The sequence below is a fragment of the Maniola jurtina genome, chromosome 16 (assembly GCF_905333055.1).
Source record: "Maniola jurtina chromosome 16, ilManJurt1.1, whole genome shotgun sequence".
In the NCBI taxonomy this organism is placed as follows: Eukaryota; Metazoa; Arthropoda; class Insecta; order Lepidoptera; family Nymphalidae; genus Maniola; species Maniola jurtina.
In genome coordinates this window covers 2,106,340-2,125,556 of record NC_060044.1, presented here as the reverse complement: position 1 = coordinate 2,125,556, position 19,217 = coordinate 2,106,340, and the positions used below count along the sequence as shown (strand labels likewise).

At 35.6% G+C, this 19,217-nt stretch overlaps 3 protein-coding genes across 5 annotated transcripts; 1 reads left to right on the top strand and 2 right to left on the bottom strand.

Moving 5' to 3' along the window:
• Positions 1-184: 184 nt before the first annotated feature.
• LOC123873352 lies at positions 185-4,745 on the top strand. The gene is made up of 4 exons (XM_045918173.1): positions 185-373; positions 1,482-1,643; positions 3,117-3,255; positions 4,216-4,745. The coding sequence occupies exons 1-4, from the start codon at positions 287-289 to the stop codon at positions 4,371-4,373; spliced, it is 546 nt and encodes a 181-aa protein (XP_045774129.1). The 5' UTR covers positions 185-286; the 3' UTR covers positions 4,374-4,745.
• Positions 4,746-5,113: 368 nt separating this feature from the next.
• LOC123873342 lies at positions 5,114-8,312 on the bottom strand. Of its 3 annotated transcripts, none has more exons than XM_045918161.1 (5): positions 7,830-8,312; positions 6,635-6,799; positions 6,150-6,333; positions 5,710-6,027; positions 5,114-5,646 (listed from the first exon to the last, which is right to left on the bottom strand). In XM_045918161.1, the coding sequence occupies exons 1-5, from the start codon at positions 7,905-7,907 to the stop codon at positions 5,420-5,422; spliced, it is 972 nt and encodes a 323-aa protein (XP_045774117.1). In that variant the 5' UTR covers positions 7,908-8,312; the 3' UTR covers positions 5,114-5,419. The 3 variants fall into 3 exon arrangements, with proteins under 3 accessions (XP_045774117.1, XP_045774118.1, XP_045774116.1); XM_045918162.1 differs by having other exon boundaries at positions 5,854-6,027; positions 7,830-8,311; XM_045918160.1 differs by having other exon boundaries at positions 5,114-6,027; positions 7,830-8,311.
• A 1,826-nt stretch (positions 8,313-10,138) lies between these two features.
• On the bottom strand, positions 10,139-19,080 carry LOC123873346. The gene is made up of 4 exons (XM_045918166.1): positions 18,305-19,080; positions 17,408-17,587; positions 15,580-15,742; positions 10,139-10,407 (listed from the first exon to the last, which is right to left on the bottom strand). The coding sequence occupies exons 1-4, from the start codon at positions 18,389-18,391 to the stop codon at positions 10,271-10,273; spliced, it is 567 nt and encodes a 188-aa protein (XP_045774122.1). The 5' UTR covers positions 18,392-19,080; the 3' UTR covers positions 10,139-10,270.
• Positions 19,081-19,217: the final 137 nt, after the last annotated feature.

Genomic DNA, 19,217 nt, shown 5'->3' with positions numbered 1-19,217 from the left:
AATTCAAAATATTTTTATTCAATTAGACTTATAAGTTGTTTTGGATCGCCAAAACCATCTACCACTGGTTCGGAATGCCTTTCCTACCGAGATTGATATCAAAATAACATCATGCAGATCAAAATAAGTAGTTAATAGTTAAAAGCTAGAAAATTAAAATAAGCATTCATCCGCTGCATCTAAACAGATTAGCCTAGCCTGGGTCAGTTTTATCTCCCACTCTGTAAGGTCATTCGATCCTGTTCAGTTGATACAAGTGTTGCGGTGATTTTATTTATTAGTAAAAATGTATTGTGAACTACCAAAGCTTACTAGGTGCTGCTTCTGTATGCCTCTAAGACGAGGGCTTTTGATTTTCGGGTACCTAAACATAGTAAGTGCTTGCTACGAATAAGCCCCTATTATTTATTTCTTCTCTATTTATTTTTAGTGTATTTCGTATTCAAAAATTTCAAAAGTAAAAGCTGATCAAGTGCGTTTCAGTTCTGACTCAAATTTTTGACTCAGAACACGCATAAAATGGGTACCTAATACCTATGCTTCGTAGCCGTGCATAGAAATTCTACAATATCAAAAAGAAACAAGTGTAAATTAAAAATTTATAACACCCCCGACAAGTGAAGGTTACAGTAACTAGAAAAGAGTTGATAACTTTCAAACGGCTGAACCGATTTTCTTGGATTATAGCTAAGAACACTCTCGATCAAGCCACATTTCAAACAAAAAAATTAAATTAAAATCGGTTCATTAGTTTAGGAGCTACGATGTCACAGACAGATAGACAGATACACACGTGAAACTTATAACAACCCTCTTTTTGGGTCGGGGGTTAAAAAGAAAAAGTATTAATTTTTTTGTGGAAATTATTTTTTGATGTTAGTTAAAATTTTGTTTCCACTCTCGTTATTCATGGTTAGGGGTTTTTCTTTTAAAATTCAATTTTTGCATTGATAGCAGGTAGGTAGCATAGGTAGTCTAAGGTATACATATTATATCGTACAAATCGGCGATAACGAAGATTATTTCGCTATCCTTTAACGGTGAAGTAAAATATCGTGAGAAAATCTACCTACCCATTCTCCATAATGTCCTCAGCAGTGTGTGAAGTCTGCCAATCTGCACTTGGCCACCATAGCGGATTAAAGTTAAACCCTTTGCATTCTGGAAATCCTTCTGAATCACCCATGGAACTAGGAATTAGCTTAGCTTTGATAGTTCTAATAAGTGATTTTGTAAAGTGGTGATAATAAAAAAAGAATACCTGGCCGAGTTTGTTGTGGGCTCTTCTCAGACTTGGGCGCTTTTGGAACCCTCGTAGCTTTAGTTTCAAGTTAACGTAATTAATTGTCACCACTAAGTACCTACGTCATTGTTTGATAAATAATCAGAAATTGTACAATGTACCTAGTTTGAATGAATGACTTTGACTTTGATTTACGCTTTATGATGATGACGATGATGATAATTTTCACTTGTTACAGTTGTACTCAATATTCAGCGTGCTAATCTTCACAATCAGAATAATTTCGGATGGGTACATAATGCCCAATGACGTCATCGATATCTTTGACATATGCATGGATATCAGTTTTTATTGTATTGACATTGTTTTCAACATGGTTTTGATATATGCAGCGCACAGGGTAGGTTTTCAACAACCCTTCTAGTTCAATAATGGTAGCCATGAGTGGGACGTCCTGGGTTCCATTCTCAGGTCAATATGGTGATACATATTTTCAGACACCACTTGAAGAAAATTGGAGGGGGAAACTGATACTGCAAGGGTCTCTTCTTTTCCAATTTCATTATAGGTATTCTTTAAGAGGGGTCTCTCCGTCACTCGCTCCATACAAACGTAGTTCCAATTTCATTTGAATATTAAGCAACCAAACTCCATGAAATTTTGCATACATATTCTAGAAATTAATATCTATGCCTGTGGTTTTCCAGATTTCTGTTAAAATATTCGGTTTCAAAGTTACGCGGTCTTAAAAATTCACATACAAATCTTTGAGCCCCTGTAATTTTAAAACTACATATTTTTAGAAAAATCTAAAACACCACAGGCACAGATATTAGTTTCTACAATATGTCTGCAAAATTTCATGGACTTTGGTTGATTAATATTCAAATGAAATTGGAACTACGATTGTATGGAGTAAGTGACGGAGAGAGCCCTGTTAAGTCAAGAGTGAATGCGTCTTCAAGACAAGCGCGCTCCATAATCATTTTCCAGTAGGCCTGAGTGCATTCAAGCGCTATTCTATCACACGAATATTACAAAGGCGAAAGTTTATGTGTTTGTGTATATTTGTTACTCTTTCACGCAAAACCTACTGGATGGATTTGGCTGAATATGACTGAAAAAATAAAAATCTACACTATAGGTATAAATTTTCGGATTAGGTATCACTATTTTACATCCATCTGGTCTGGAATCGAATTTCTATCACATAATTGTGGAGGATAAACAATGATATTTAGCATTGAATAACATGCTATACATATTAGCTGGATTAATTACTAGTGTTTCGCCCGGCAGGTGACCTGTTGAGTGTTCGAATATAAATCGGTCAGGATCGAGTCGGAATTGCACACGGAAGCTCAGAATATCTAAGCTTGAATTAAGAATATCATCATCACCAACTGATACACGTCCACTGCAGGACATACGTTTATTTTATTTATTCAGATCCAAGTTAGCCTTGACTGCACTCTCACCTGGTGGTAGGTGATGATGCAGTCTAAGATGGAAACGGGCTAACCAGGAAGGCGTATGGGTGTTTTCATTAAACCCATACTTGTTTGGTTTTTACACGGCATCGTACCGGAACGCTAAATCCCTTGGCGGCGTGGCTTTGCCGGTATGGTGGTAAGTAGCCACGGCCGAAGCCTCCCAACAGACCAGACCAGAAATTTAGAAATTATAACATTCCAAACCTCTGCCAGGAATCGAACTCGGCACGTCCCACTAATAAGACCACAGTGTTTACTACTGCGCCAGGGACGCTGTCAAAAGGTCTCTTGTAGTGACTTCCACACACCACGGTCTTGCGCCGCCTGAATCCAGCGGCTCGCTTCTCTATCAGCAATTATGTTTTTTATTTCTATTTCAGCAAATTGTAAGGTATCTCAAAATTTTCTACTACTACACATTGACCGTGTCACTTGCGTTGATCATTCTGACCATATATTTCATGTTTTCAAAACCTTATTTGGTTGTTGACTATGTGACACTGGCCTTCGTTAGATGCTGTAAGTATTGTGTTAAGTTTGTCGCAGTGCTAAATAAAGGTGCCCACGTACTCGAACTGAAATGCAGCTGAACTGCGCGTCGCGGCAGTGACGCACAGTTCAGCTGCAGTGGCGCACGATATTCTCTCCAGCCGCGACGCGCGGCAGTGACGCGCTACGCGGTAATATCGTGCGGGACGCTGCCGCGACGCGCAGTTCAGCTGCAGTTCAGTTCAAGTGCGTGGGCACCTTAATACAGGTTTAACCAGAACGCTAGCAAAAACTTAGCGTTATTATTATACTACCATAAGTTATGGTATGTTATGGTCCATAACACAATCCAATGCCAATAACTATAATATTTGCCTTATCACAGTTTTTAGTGGTTTAGTATTTTAAAACCCGCATTGTATAACGTGCAAAAACTCGGGTCAATGCCCCACCTACGACGCAGCATTGTCTTCGAGTGACCTATTTGCGAAACGTTCGTTGACCTCTAGCGTCGGTCAGATGTTTTATTTGCAATTTATTGTGAACTTTTAAAAATACAGGATTTTTTGAATTTTTTCGCACTTTTTTTAGTAGTATCTTATATTATCAGTAATCATCAGTACTATTGCCTGTCTTCATTTTTGCTAGCGTTCTTGTTATACCCTGTATATACTTACTAGCTTGCATCCAAATCTGTTCAGGCATTTAGAAGTTATTATGAGAAAATACATTACTCACTTATGCTGAAAGCAACACTCTTTCTTTTAGGCCGTTCGCGCCGTGTACAATATTGATTTAATTAAGTATTGGGTTTTCATTAAATTTTAAATATGGTAATGATTTTCTTATTTGAAAATCACAGTACTTATTTTTATTTTTACGAGTGATATATACCTTATTTGTAAAAATGCTCTACACCTTCGAATTTTTTAACTTAATTTAGTCATTTTTTCGAGTATTCTGTACCTGATTTCGTTATTATTTTTTTAGGTTTAAACGTCTACCTAATCATTTTGGTGAGAAGTCTTATGGAAAAATTGGAAAATACGTCTGGCCTTACATATGAAAATCAGCTCCAAGAAATCATTGCTGGCGAAATAAAAGATAGCAACACAGTTTACCCGAGCTTACCTGCTGAAACTGAATAGGTTTTCGCATAATAAATAATTTGAGAGTTTTTTCGTTGCCCGGTCTATGCAAACGTAATTTGATTATCATTTTGATATTTAAAAAAATCGGTCAAGTGCGAGTCGGACTTGCACACGAAGGGTTCCGTACCATCGTACAAGAAATCTCAAACAAGTATGATAAAAATTTAATGCTCCCACCCCAGTCGACGTCCTAATCACTAATATAGTCTTATGTATCTAATTTTACTTACTTGTTTTTGTATTTTTTTCCACTTTTAAGTACTTAATAAAGAGTTCTAACTCTTTTATGGCGTTATACTTAAAATTTTATGCTTTATGCGTACATTAATGTACAAAATAAACAGTTAATAAATATCGCAATCCCCTATAGCGAATGATATTTGATTTCTTTAAGCGCACTTAAATCCTACAGAAAAAAGTTAAAAGTTACAGAAAAGTAATAACTACTAAGTCTAACTAGTAAGAAAAGTAATAAGTACTAAGTATGACTGTAATGTGTAAGGTATTTTGAGCATATTCAATGTACATTTAAACTATTTAGTGCAGTTTACATTGCTTATGTAAAATATTTGCACGCCATTACATGGCAAGTGTAGTGACACTAAAATAAATTGTAAAATCTATGCTAACCTACATTTGAGCAAATAAATGATGATTTGATTTGATTTTGATTTGATTTTAATCAATAATCATATAAGTAAGTAAAGGTTTTTTAAATAACAAAACAAAAGAATGAAAAGAGATCGTGATCATTAATAATTTACTGATGCTGATAATATAATATACATCTTGACTTGATACTTGACTGCGATCTGACATTATGATAATAATTAGTGATAACGCAGACTATATTTTAGGTTAAATCGCTTGGCGGCAAAGGCACAAGGGTTCGCAGATAAAACCAGACCAAGGCTGATTTGGAAATTATAAATTTCTAAATTTACCCATCCAAGAATTGAACTCGGGGCCTCCCTTACAATGTACCCTGAGGCACCAGAAAACGACCAAAATGCAGAAGACACCATTGCGCTAGAAAAGTCATTTTATGATGTTCCAGGCGATGCAATAATATGGTATTGATTAGCCGTGACCATCTCCTTATCTTCGTCATTATTCCTGTTTTGTTCCTTATCATTCACGATGACGTCAGAGTTTCCTGCTGCCTGTGAATTGTCGTTTTTGATACTAGTGTTTATACCATCATGTACAGTTACGTCAGAGTTTTGTATGGACTGTGGATTTTCCTCTTTCTCCTTGTTTGTATTATCATGTACGTCAGAGCTTCCTGCTGTCTGTGCACTGTTGTCATTGATACTGGTGTTTATACTATCATGTACGGTCACATCAGAGTTTTGTAGGGTCTGTGGATTTTCCTCTTTCTCCGTGATTGTATTATTTCCTGCTGCAGAGTTTCCTGCTGTCTGAGAACTGTTGTTTCTGCTACTGGTATTGACACCATCATGTACGGTCACGTCATGTACATTGAAGTTTCCTGCAATCTGTAAATTGATGTCTTTTTTCCTCTTTTTTATATTATCATAAACGATTACATCAGGATTTTCTAAACTATATTCCGAATGAAAGTCCTCTTCATTAACAGCCAGGGTAGAGATTAAGCTTCGGACGCATACCAGTATGTAGTATTTGAATACTGAAACAATTTAAGAGATTTTTAAATGTATAGCGAGCAAATGAATAGTGTGCTATCCATTTTTAATTCGTTTCTTTTTTGGCACGATTTATATCAGTTATAAAATTTCATTGGTTACTTACGTATTTCTAAAACTACTAAAACAGCAATCCCGAACAGAAATATCGAAGAATTATCATCATGTTGTATATCATATTCCAATGATCTAAGCATTGCCAATGGTATATATAGACCTGCCACAATGCTTTCCAATACCATCGATATTATAAGGGAGCCGTCGTACACTTCTAACATGCATTTGCTTTTCTGAAAAGAAAAAGAAAAGAGAATATTTGAACTTTATATAGGTAGGTAGGCCGGTAATTCAAATAATAAGCCTAGTGGTTAGTAGCCAAGCGCTTGACCACAATCACACCTGATGGAAAGTGATGATGTGGCCTAAGATGAGACGCGTTTACCTAGAAGATGCCTACTCACTATTGTTATAAAGATACCTGGATTGTAATTTCCAGGGGATTCTAGGTTATTTTAAGAGTATTCCAAACCTTAGTGGTATTTAAGTGGTATTAATTTAATTAGTGGTGTTCAATGAATATGATTTATTTACCTTATGTAGTCCCGCCACTAACACAATATGGAAAATAAAATACAGTAGTAAGAGGACGAGACTGATGAATAAAAAGAAAAACTCGTTCCCTCGAAACGACGACGCGTCGTAGAAAAAGTCCTGTAGCCGGTATAGCGTGGACAGGGCGCTCAAATAAATGGTTACCTGAAACATTGCAAAAACCGGTCAAGTGCGAGTCGGGCTTCGCTCTTTTTGGGGTCCGTACATAATTGCAAACATCATATTTTGGGTGTATGAAATAATAATTTCTTTTCCGAGCTAGAACATCGCAATAAACCGTGAAAGAAACCCCCAAAAAATGTTCATTTGTTGTGGTCACAGCTTGTATAAATTATTTTATAAATCGTTGATTTCAGTATTTGTCGTTTAAACACAGCATATGGTACATAATATACCGAAATTTCATATTCCTAAGTAGTTTAGTTTATTTTTTTTGTGATTTTGACACACGATTTTGACGGGTACAGAGATATCTAGTTTGTATCCCGTTGAGGACATAGAATTATTTTAGTCCTGGAACAGCAGAGTTCCCACGGCATTTATGAAAACTGAAAATTTTGTACCGAGATAACTACTTAGCTTTCAACCCGACACAGATATAGACTACTTTTTATCCCGGAAATTTGACAAGTTCCAATGGGATTTAAAAAAAAGAAATTCGCGGGCATTAAGTTTATATTATTCTAACTAGCTGTGCCCGCGACTTCGTTCGCGTGGAATAGTGACTTTTCGCGCTTTATATAGCCACGGACGCTCAGGCGCGAGGCGCCGTGATTCTTTAAATTGACATAACTTTTTTATTTATGAACCGATTGACATGAAATAAACACTAAATCCTAAGTGAAGCTTACTACAATATATTAGTGAAAACCGTATCTAAATCGAATAAGCCGTTTCTGAGATTAGCGTGCACAAACACACAGACAAACAGACAAACAGACAAACAGACAAAAAAAAAATTAATTACAATTTCGGGTTCGGCTTCGATATAATAACAACCCCTGCTACTTTTTTTTTATATATTTCCATTGTACAGACACCACTTCTCTACAATTTTATTATATGTATAGTATAGATAATCATTCGAAAGCATTCTATATTGCCGAGGCGTAAAATAGCCATTGGGATTTACCATGACTGCTTTAGAATAGAAAAGATAAATTGGTAAACTTACCAGGCAAAAATAGCCCCATAGTAATAGTCCGTTCCTTAAAGGCAAACAAAAACAACAATTTTCCACCCTTAAACTCATTTCAGGTAGGCTAAAAGTCACTTTCTGCACGTACAAACTACCTAGCGGTTACTTCTCTATCAAAACAGTATAAAGCAAAATGTATTCCCTTAAACTGCTCTAAACTTTTTAATTACTTTCATCATTATTTAGAAGATTTCAGGAAGAAATACTATATTTTGTATCACACTCATATTTAGTCAGTTAGTAACACAGAAAAGGGTAAACAGGGGGGAGAAAATAGCAAGCAAGTATAGATTATTAGAAGTAGGAATCAAATTATTTTTTTAATTATTAAAAATCACGCTGTTCACTAGAATCTTTGCGTAAATTAGAACACTTCTGTACCATGTATTACTTTTAACTGACTTTTAAGATGACCTAAGTTCAGATAAAAATAATATTATATCTAAGTACCTACTTCAGAGAAACCCAAACAACTTACTTATATTTATATAATCCATACTAATATTATAAATGCGAAAGTGTGTCTGTCTGTCTCTCTGCTATGTTTTCAGCTGAACCGATTTTGATGAAATTTAGTACAGCTTACATCCCGGGGACGGACAAAGGCTACTTTTTATCCCGGAAAATCAAAGAGTTCCTACGGGATTCTTAAGTGTCTATCCGTTTAACCGATTTATATGGGTACAGAGGTAGCTTACGCCCCGGAAATTGACTTCGGTAATTTTTCATCCCGGAAAAGCAAAAAGTTCCCACACGATTTTTAAAAACCCAAGTCCACGCGGACGGAGTCGCGGGTATATCATCTAGTAATATTATAAGGTGATGGATTGGTTTGGAATCACCGTCTATAAAACAGAGCATGGGTCTCCTCTCAAAATGAGAAAGGCGACAGTCCACCACGCTGGCCAAGTGTGGATTGGCAGACTTCACACACCTTTGAGAACACTATGGAGAACTCTCAGTCATGCGGGTTTCCTTAAGACGTTTTCCTTCACCGTTAAAGCAAGTGATATTTAATTGCTTACAATATACAGTGAAAAGTTAAAGGGATCGAACCCAGAACCCCCGATCTCCTGAGGCTAACGTCTTACTTTCTGGTTTAAAACATGGTTATAAAATATATTATTTATAAAAGCTACTTATTACTCGCATTCGCATATCCAAATGAACTTTGACCCGTGGATTCAGATAACGCCGTGACATCAGCTTCATTAGATACCCATAAACTGACGTCTGAGTTTTATATTATCTTTGGAAATCCCGAAAATCTTTCAATGCCTAATAAATTATTAGAAGTTTTCAGGATTGACCGACCATTCCAAGTGTCATAGCTAGTACCTATATTAATTATACCTTAACCTAAATAATACGTACATGAGAACACGACACTAGAGCGACCCCTACCGATCAGTAGTAGAAAGTATAAATTCTTTGTATGTTCTATCTCGTGAAAATTTCAAAAAATCTAGCCTTATTCCTTGTCTTCAATATAGAAGGTACCCTTTGCAAATTTTCATCTTTCTAGACTACTTTCTTTTCTTTTTATTAAACGGGAACTAATATAAATAAAACAATAGACTTTGATTTACTCATATAACTCATTTATTCGCTTATCACTAGATCTTCACAGAGGTCAAAAAGCTTAAAATTAAAAATGTCTTTGAAATATGTGTGGCCACACATATTATTATACATCGATGCTTCTAAGTATAGTGAGTTCACTAACAGTCTTGGATATTTTGACTGGTTAATTATTATTAAAAGACAGCAAGAGACCTTATTTACCAGCCTAGAACACAAATGTTTAACAAATTACAAATAGATTCGAAGATAATCTAACGTGTGCCGGTTCACACTACACAAGCGTTAACCATTTACTTTATACTATTTATTTTTCAATCCAGCAATGTATCGCGTGCAAAATCGAGGTCAATGTCCCACCTACGACGCGGCACTAACCCCGCGGAACCTTTCTACGCAACATTCGTTGACTTCTAGCGTCAGTACTTTATTTTACAGTTAGTGCAGTGTTTTATTTGCAATACATTGCGAACTTTTAAAAAATACAGGTTTATACATATGTATAGGTACATTAGTAATAATTGAGCCTTAATAGCTCAACCGGTAAAGGAATGGACTGAAAACCGAAAGGTCGACGGTTCAAACCCCGCCCGTTGCATTATTGTCGTACCTACTCCTAGCACAAGCCTGACGCTTAATTGGAGAGGAAAGGGGAATATTAGTCATTTAACATGGCTAATATTCTTTAAAAAAAAAAAACATTATCAGTACCAGTACCTATCTTCGTTTTTGCTAGCATTCTACTTATAACCTGTATATCGACGTAGAAGGTGAAGGCGCAAACACATTACAATACCCAGGAGAAAATATTTTACGCAGTAGACATCATATTGCTTCTAGAAAGGGTTGTGGCCAGTTTGTAAGGGCGTGTCAACCACCATCTCGGAAGCATGGTTAACGTAGCAGAGGCGGCTGTTCTGCCTGATCTTCAGCAGCTCGCTCCTTATCAGCAACAGGAGATATACTTGGATACCTAGGAAATAATAGAAAATTCTAACAAGTTCTCAGTAGTAGCCCAAAAGTAAAAATGTGGCAATGCACCTGTGCGCCTGATTTCTCATGACATGACGGGTTGCTGTCCCATCAGACTATGACAGTGAAGGCATAGATAGTGCTCATTTTCGGAAACACACTTCTTCTTTTATGATTTACTAGCCGATGCCCGCGACTTCGCCCGCGCGGATTTAGGTTCTTTGAAATCCCGTGGGAACTCCTTGATTTTCCGGGATAAAAAGTAGCCTATGTGCTAATCCAAGATATTATCTATCTCCATTCCAAATTTCAGCCAAATCCGTTCAGTAGTTTTTGCGTGAAGGAGTAACAAACATACACACACACACACACACACACACATACACATACAAACTTTCGCCTTTATAATATTAGTGTGATTGTACTAATCGGCTGAGTTATATATTCTTGTTGCACCAATGCATTGTAGCCAATAGTGACCGAGCGTTAAGAGTGTTGAACCGGCATGAGCTATTCTTAAGCCATTTTGCCCCCCTATATTTTATTAAACACTGCATTTATGTAAAACATGTATATACTACTTTGTAGAATATTTCCTGTTTTATTAAATTGACAGACAACATTTTGCAATTTATTCATAGTTTATCTTTTATTGCCTAAAATACCAAAAGACTATTACTGAATTTTGGATTTCGTGTCATCTTTGACGTTCGCTACATCAAAAGTTACTTGGTCGATTCTCACAAAGAGATATATTTACCAAAGAAAAGGTCCTAAACTAATAAGATGACAGAACCAAATCTTTCGTTTGGCATTTTTTACATTATAAAAATTCAAACAAAAAAGTCATAATTTCATAAAACTACAGACACATAAAACTGTCATTTAGGTGGGTTATTTTTCTTCATTTATAAATAAAACTAAGTACTCATTAAAGAAGAACATATTTGCAATATAAACAGAAATTTTTTTTTTAAATTGAATTAATATTTGTTTCCAAAAAATAATCTTGAAACACACTACAAAACCGTGCAACAAGCAATAGTAAATTGAACTAGGAAATTAGTATCGGCCGAGGCCTCTCCGAGAACGGACGTAACGCTTGTTTGCTTAGCAATTGTTATCGGATTATTTACGATTTACCTGAAATTGTAGTGCGACTATCACTTCTCAATACTAGGTATTTTTAATAATCGCTATTTTTTCTTAAAGATAGATTAAAACTTTTTGTATATTTTTAAATTGTGTTTATATGATGCTGTAAGGAATTGCATTCCTAAATCCTGGTGATCCCTCGGGATTTTTAAAGGATCATCCGTTTAGATGTTTTTTACGTGGTACAGAAATGCGTTGCATCCCGGGGACGGGCTATTACGGATAGGCTACTTTTGTCCTGGAAAATCAAAAGTTCCCACGGGATTTTTAGAAACCTAAATCCACGCGGGTGAAGCTGCGGGCATCAGCTAGTTAATAAATAAGTATTGCCTCGAGCAAATAGCTGCATTGGTATCTATTGTTCCCTGTCATTGAAAGGGAACAATTTAATTTTCAAAATTTGAAAAAAATTGTAAAACGCGATTTCGGTAGAGAATAGATCAATGCCTATCAGAGCAGTGGCATTGATCTATATTTTTAAAAATTTCTAAAAAATAAATTTTTAACTGTTTAAATTTTACATGGGTTTCACATTTATTTCAAGAGCTTTTATAAATATGTAAAACTCAACACTCAAGGTTTCATTATACCGTTTGTGATAAGGAAAACCATGTTTTTAAATAAACGGAAAGTTGAATTTTGTATAATTAGTTATTGACTAGAATTATAATTTTTCAGAATTAAATATTCTTAAAAGCTTATAGTTTTACAGTTATTACCGGCTGACAATGCTATATCCCAATAGCCTTGCTATTTGTCCTAGCCGCTAAATAAAATTTTGATGATTCATCGTCCTTTTATGGCATTAGCGCGGTTTCTTGTATTCCATTATGATTTCTTTTTTTTTATTTGCATAATAGCATTAGTTTATTGTCTTTTACAGCATTAGTACGGTATTTTGTATTTAGATTTTGGTTGTATACATTGTACACTCTACCATAACACCTGAAACAATAGGATAATTACTATCATTTGCACGTGGTCATCCCTCGTGGATCTTTATGATGGTTTTATTTTTGAACTAGCTATTACCCGCGGCATCGCTCGCGTGATTCAAGGTTTTAATAATAATTGAGGTTTGTTACAATATTTTATGCAATGCCTAAGTTATTTTATCATGTGTTTTAGCATGCTATCCTGCGGGAACTATTTGTTTTTTTTAAAGGAAAAGTAGTCTATAATACTTTTTCCTGGACTATGTCTATGCAAAACAACCGGCCAAGTGCGAGTCACACTCGCGCACTAAGAGTTCCGTACTCGGCTATTTTTTTTCCAACATTTTGCACGATAAGTCAAAAACTATTATGCATAAAATAAATAAAAACCTGTTTTAGAATGTACAGGTAAAGTCCTTTCATATGGTACCCCACTTGGTATAGTTACCTTAGTTTGAAAATTGAAACATTTTTTTTTTTTTAATTCGCAGTTTTCAGATTTATTCCTGTACTTGTGCTGTAAGACCTACCTACCTGCCAAATTTCATGATTCTAGGTAAACGGGAAGTACCCTATAGGTTTCTTGACAGACACGACGGAAAGACAGACAGACAGACAACAAAGTGATCCAATAAGGGTTCCGTTTTTGCTTGAACCCTAAAAAAATGACGTCAATTCATAGCTCTGTTGTGGCGTTATTGAATGACAAATGCGTGAAAAATAGTATGCTATCCCGCGAGAAGTGTTCATATAATATTTTTCGGGATAAAAAGTTGCATTTATTACTTACTAGCTGATGCCCGCGACTTCGTTCGCGTGGATGTAGTTTTTTAAAAATTCCGTGGGAACTCTTTGATTTTCCGGGATAAAAAGTAGCCTATATGCTAAACCAGAGTATAATCTATCTCTATTCTAAATTTCAGCCCAATCCGCCCAGTAGTTTTTGCGTGAAGGAGTAACAAACACACACACACACACACACACACTCACATACAAACTTTCGCTTTTATAATATTAGTGTGATGTGACTAGCTGATACCCGCGACTTCGTTCACGTGGATGTAGGTTTTTTAAAATTCCCGTGGGAATTTTTTGATTTTCCGGTATAAAAAGTAGCCTGTGTGCGAATCCATGGTATAATCTATCTGCATTCTAAATTTCACCCCAATCTGTCCAGTAGTTTTTGCGTGAAGGAGTAACAAACATACACACACACACACACACACATACATACAAACTTTCTCCTTTATAATATTAGTGTGATTAGATTCTCAGCTATGTCTTTGCAAAAAAAAGCGTCCATCCGTAACTCTGTTGCGGCGTTATTGAATGACGAATGCCTGAACGATAGCATGCTATCCTGCAGGAACTGTTTGGTTATTATAGAGAAAAGTAGCTTATTTCACTTTTTAGATTCTCCACTATATCTGTGCAAAAAATGCCGTCAATCCGTAGCTCTGTTATGGCGTTATTGAACGACAAATGCGTGAAAAATAGTATGCTATCCCGCGGGAAGTGTCCATATTTTTCGGCAGAAAAAGTCTCATTTGTTACTTATTAGGTTCTCAGCTATGTCTTTGCAAAAAAAAAATAGAGGAACTTTGCGACATTGTTTCATAAAAAATTTGGATTCCAACTCCTCAATCCTGATGCTGCAGGGGATCTGACCAATCCACGCGGGCAAAGCGGTGGGCATCAGCTAGTATTCAAATATAAATCAATCATCTGCGGTGAAGTCTTTAAAAGTAGTAGGTAGGTTTTTGTACTTTTAGTTTTGAACTTTATCTTATTTTGTTTTTGTATCCCTAGCTTACTCGTGTAGCAATGCACTTATTTTTGATGAATAAATACCTACTCAAGTGTAACATCTGCATTTTTGTACCTGTTAATCCCTTTCATTGTACTGTCCATTGTCTTGCGCTTACGGTAAGTACGATTTAGTACTAACAATAAAATTTGAAAAGATTGTAAAGGACCATAAATAAATAAAAAATGCCCAATGTCTTTATGAGTATTAGCATTGCATCATATTTTTGATAATATTGCAAATTAAATATTTAAGACTGTTTAAATTTTAGACGGATTTCACATTTATTTTAGCCTTTATAAATATATGTGTGAAAATTATTATAGTAGGTGTAACTATTTATACTGTGTGTGTGTGTGTGTGTATAAGGGAACCATATTTTCGTAAATATGTATAAGGAAAGTTGAATTTTGTATAATTTCTTGACTCTCTTATACTTACACAAGTATATAAAAGATTAGTATTAAGTACTGACTACAATTATAAGTTTTATTCACTCGTACTTAATCTATAAAGACAATACACTGTTTTAAAAAACATCATTGTTTTGAAAAAAACGACAAACTAACACCACATACTTAAAAATATTGAAAAAATAATCTGTTTGAAAATCGTCTAGGATCAAAACGGTTTGTTATAAACTAAACTGCGCTGGGTACGTCCGTTCACGGAAACAAACAAAGAACCTCGGGTAAATACCTAAACTTGTGTTCCAGGCTCATGCTTCAACGCTCTTAATGACCGATTAGAGGTGTCATTATTTTTTTAAATCATGTAAGTACGGACTATTGGGTTAAACATTTGTTTAAAACAAGTGCTTAAAATTAAAACAAAACCAGGTTTTAATACTGTATCAAACAGAAATATTTTATTAAAATTAATACTGTTTTTATCCAACCCTGAGTAGGAATAACAACAGGTGGTGCATCACACTAATATTATAAAGGAGAAAGTTTGTATGTGTGTGTGTGTGTGTGTGTGTGTGTATATGTTTGTTACTCCTTCACGCAAAAACTACTGGACGGATTGGGCTGTAATTTAGAATGCAGATAGATTATACCCTGGATTAGCACATAGGCTACTTTTTATCCCGGAAAATCAAAGAGTTCCCACGGGAATTTTTAAAAAACCTACATCCACGCGAACGAAGTCGCGGGTATCAGCTAGTACTACATAAACACAGCACAGTTTGAGCTGCACGATGATAGTACGTCCGCGTCAGTCAGTTAGGAGTAACTGACTGACGTACTTAGATGTAGTTAGATACAATACTGACCTACACCGCAGAGAACGAAGCTCAGTAAAATGACGTAGTACGACCAGTAGCAATTAGTGCAAGTGTTAATGGAGCTCAGCCATAACACGAAGAACGTGACGAGAGAGGCGAGGGTCGTGGTGATGCCGTAGTAGTAATACGCCCGCATCAATTGTGTCTTTTTCTGAAATTACATCAAAATCAAATAAATAATATTATAATTTCATACTACTAGTGTTACCACAATAAGAACAAGTGTAAATTAAAAATTTATAACACCCCCGACAAGTGAAGGTTACAGTAACTAGAAAAGAGCTGATATCTTTCAAACGGCTAAACCGATTTTCTTGGACTATTCCGCGCCTACGATCCAAGGTATCTGAGTTTTCCAAAACATCATTTTTAAATAAATAATTATGTATTTAGGCAACGTCCATCTTGACAGCTTGACATTTATCAATTGACATAATATTATGAACCTAACGGTTATCTAATCTTCTTTTCTAAAAGAAAACTAGAAAAGAGCTGATAACTTTTAAACGGCTGAACTAATTTTTTTGGATTATAGCTAAGAACACTCTCGATCAAGCCACCTTTCAATCAAAAAAAGTAAATTAAAATCGGTTCATTTGTTTAGGCGCTACTATGCCACAGACAGATACACAGATACACACGTCAAACTTATAACACCCCTCTTTTTGGGTCGGGGGTTAAAAATACCACTAATAGAACAGATAGAAGTAGGATACAAAAGACGGCTTTATCTTTTATTAGCGATCTCTAGCAGGCAAAAGAAAAATATAATTTACTAATACCATAAATATATAAATATTTCTTTTTTTAAATATTAATATTTAAGTATTAGTACCTATTACATTATGTAAAAAAAATGTATATTATAAAAAATTAAAATGACAAAACCATAAAAAAGAAAGGAAAAAATAAAATGAAGATAGATAACCATGTCCATGTAGATAACATAACTCTATGGCACATTTCTTGCATAGATCACCACACTTTACAGAGGCGAACCACAAATGAGTGTAGATGCGCACCTCTCTGAACAGCATCATCATGTGGTTGGTGATGACTGGGTTACGTACCATATGAGCTCCAACCAGAAGAATAATGTGAAAGATGAATTAAATGTGAAATATAAACTACATAAACTGCAAGTTTAACAATTTCGACCATCAAAAGGAGTACAATTGTACCTACTTTGAATAAATGATTTTGACTTTGACTTTGACATATAGATATAAATGTACAATCTTCAGAACATCATCATGTGGTTGGTGATGACTGAGTTACGTACCATATGAGCTCCGACCATAAGAACAGTGAATGAATGTATGAATACTTGTATTGTACACCACAAAGTAGTACAGAAAACATATACAAAGCAAAAGAATATAAGCAGGTACAATTTGGCGGCCTTATCGCTACCTAGCGATCGCTTCCAGGCAACAAAAGTGGTGCAAAGGATAGTTTTAGAATAATAGAGGGAGGAACAATGTTATAGATGACTAGGGGATGCCCGCGGCTTTGCCCGCGTGGATTTCGATTTTTAAATCCCTTAGGAACTCTTTGATTTTCCGGGATAAAAAGTAGCCTATGTCTTTCCCCGGGATGTATCCCAAGTCTGTACCAAATTTCATTAAAATCGGTTCAGCGGTTGGGCCGTGAAAACGTAGCAGACAGACAGACAGACAGACACACTTTCGCATTTATAATATTAGTATGGATTTCGGCCAAGCAGGGCACGGTAGCAAACCACACATGGATGAAAATTGAAGATGTATATTTCCACTAACATCAACGCGTGGTTGGTGATGACTGGGTTACGTACCATATGAGCTCCAACCAGAAGAATAATGTTAAAGATGATTTCAGAGATATAGAGCACGGCGGCGAACCACACATGGGTGTAAACGTGTACACCCCTAAACATCATCATAGTATGGTTGGTGAAGTATGTTCCTTTATACGCTATCACGATCTCCATCGCCACGATGAATATTGAAAACACCTGTAAAATCCATACTAATATTATAAATGCGAAAGTGTGTCTGTCTGTTTATCGCCACCCATAAACATTTACCAGAGGAACCGCCAATGCTTTGCCGGCCTTTCACATTTGGTTGGTCACAAAAATTCATATGTGCATCAACAACTTAATCGGCCTAGTAGATTCGGGCCAAACAGACAGATAGACAGGCACACATTGTGATCCTATAAGAGGTCGGTTTACTTTAAAAACCGGCCAAGTGCGAGTCAGACTCGCGCACCGTGGTTCCGTAGTTAGGTATTTTTCCGACATTTTGCACTATAAATCAAAAACTATTAAGCATAAAAATAAATAAAAATCTGTTTGAGAATGTACAAGTAAAGCCCTTTCATAACGTACTCCACTTGGTATAGTTATCTTACTTTGAATTTAATTTTTTTAGTGATGTAACTACAAATTCGCAGTTTTCGGATTTTTTTTTTACTTGTGATAATATAAGACCTACTTACCTGCCAAATTTCATGATTCTAGGTCAACGGGAAGTACCCTATAGGTTTTCTTGACAGACACAACATATGGACAGACGGACAAACAGGGATCCTATAAGGTTTCCGTTTTCCTTGTCGAGGTACGGAACCCTAAAAGAAGGAATACCCAAAACTTTGAATTGATTCATTAGCATAATCGAAACTCGTTTAACAGACTAATTATTTATTTATTAGTACCACGAATACATACCAAATTAAGGTATCCAAAAACCAGAACGCCATGTCTTAACGGTAAACAGCAGCAGCACCGCTTGCACTCCGGTATTTCCAAACGCATATTTTATTTTACAACCAGACTTTATATTTTGGTAAAATTTTTCCTTGTTTTTGAAAGTAATTAAAAGTGCATTCAAATTCTGCTATTAGTATTGATGATTTCGATAAAATTACGTTTTCATTTTTACTGAACAGGATAGACTAGGCTTTAGAAATATGTATCTCTAATTTATTTTATTTGTACCTCTTTGGTAAAAGATGTTACGAGTAGTAGGTATATATTTATAATTTTATGTTGACCTTGTTAAGACTTTCCTTCAAAGCTTCCTTTAAAGTTGCTCTCTTCCTTATTTATTCTAGTGGAGTAAATTTTCAAAAGTTCTGATTACTGTAATATCTAGTTTCTTTACAATAACTGTCTTCTTCATGCTAATCTTCTTTGATATTACTGAAAATAATTTCCCTTTAAAAGTCTTTATTACTAGTTTGTCTATTTCCTTGAAATTAACTTCTTCTCTATCCTTTAGTTAACTGAATTCAGAAATCAAGGAAGTTCTTTCATAGGTAGGTATGTTTGTTAATTTGAATTCGTCGTAGTATGACACAAGCACAATTATTCCGTAAGATTATTCCACTTATAATAAAATTCTTAAAACTGCTCCTGACTTCACAATTCTTAAGGAATCATCTACTCTGGAACAACGGATCTTACTATTAAAGTTTTAATGCATACTGCAACCTTACGACTACGATACGACATTCCTTCTTATCTCAATACTGTTCATGTAGAGCCATGGTCTTGCGTCTGTATCCAATTAATATCTGCGACTCGTTTAATGCGTCTTGTCCATCTAGTAAGAGTTCTGCCAACGCTGCGTTTCCCGGTC

Coding starts and splice junctions, on each gene's coding strand:
- LOC123873352 (XM_045918173.1), top strand. CDS start 287: ATGTATTGTGAACTACCAAAGCTTACTAGGTGCTGCTTCTGTATGCCT. Junction 1,644..3,116: donor TGATATATGCAGCGCACAGG/GTAGGTTTTCAA, acceptor TTTCTATTTCAG/CAAATTGTAAGGTATCTCAA. Junction 3,256..4,215: donor ACTGGCCTTCGTTAGATGCT/GTAAGTATTGTG, acceptor TTATTTTTTTAG/GTTTAAACGTCTACCTAATC.
- LOC123873346 (XM_045918166.1), bottom strand. CDS start 18,391: ATGCGTTTGGAAATACCGGAGTGCAAGCGGTGCTGCTGCTGTTTACCG. Junction 17,588..18,304: donor TTTTTGGATACCTTAATTTG/GTATGTATTCGT, acceptor TGGATTTTACAG/GTGTTTTCAATATTCATCGT. Junction 10,408..15,579: donor CTTCGTTCTCTGCGGTGTAG/GTCAGTATTGTA, acceptor ATTATTTCCTAG/GTATCCAAGTATATCTCCTG.
- LOC123873342 (XM_045918160.1), bottom strand. CDS start 7,907: ATGAGTTTAAGGGTGGAAAATTGTTGTTTTTGTTTGCCTTTAAGGAAC. Junction 6,800..7,829: donor TATGGGGCTATTTTTGCCTG/GTAAGTTTACCA, acceptor GCAATGTTTCAG/GTAACCATTTATTTGAGCGC. Junction 6,334..6,634: donor TAGTGGCGGGACTACATAAG/GTAAATAAATCA, acceptor TTTTCTTTTCAG/AAAAGCAAATGCATGTTAGA.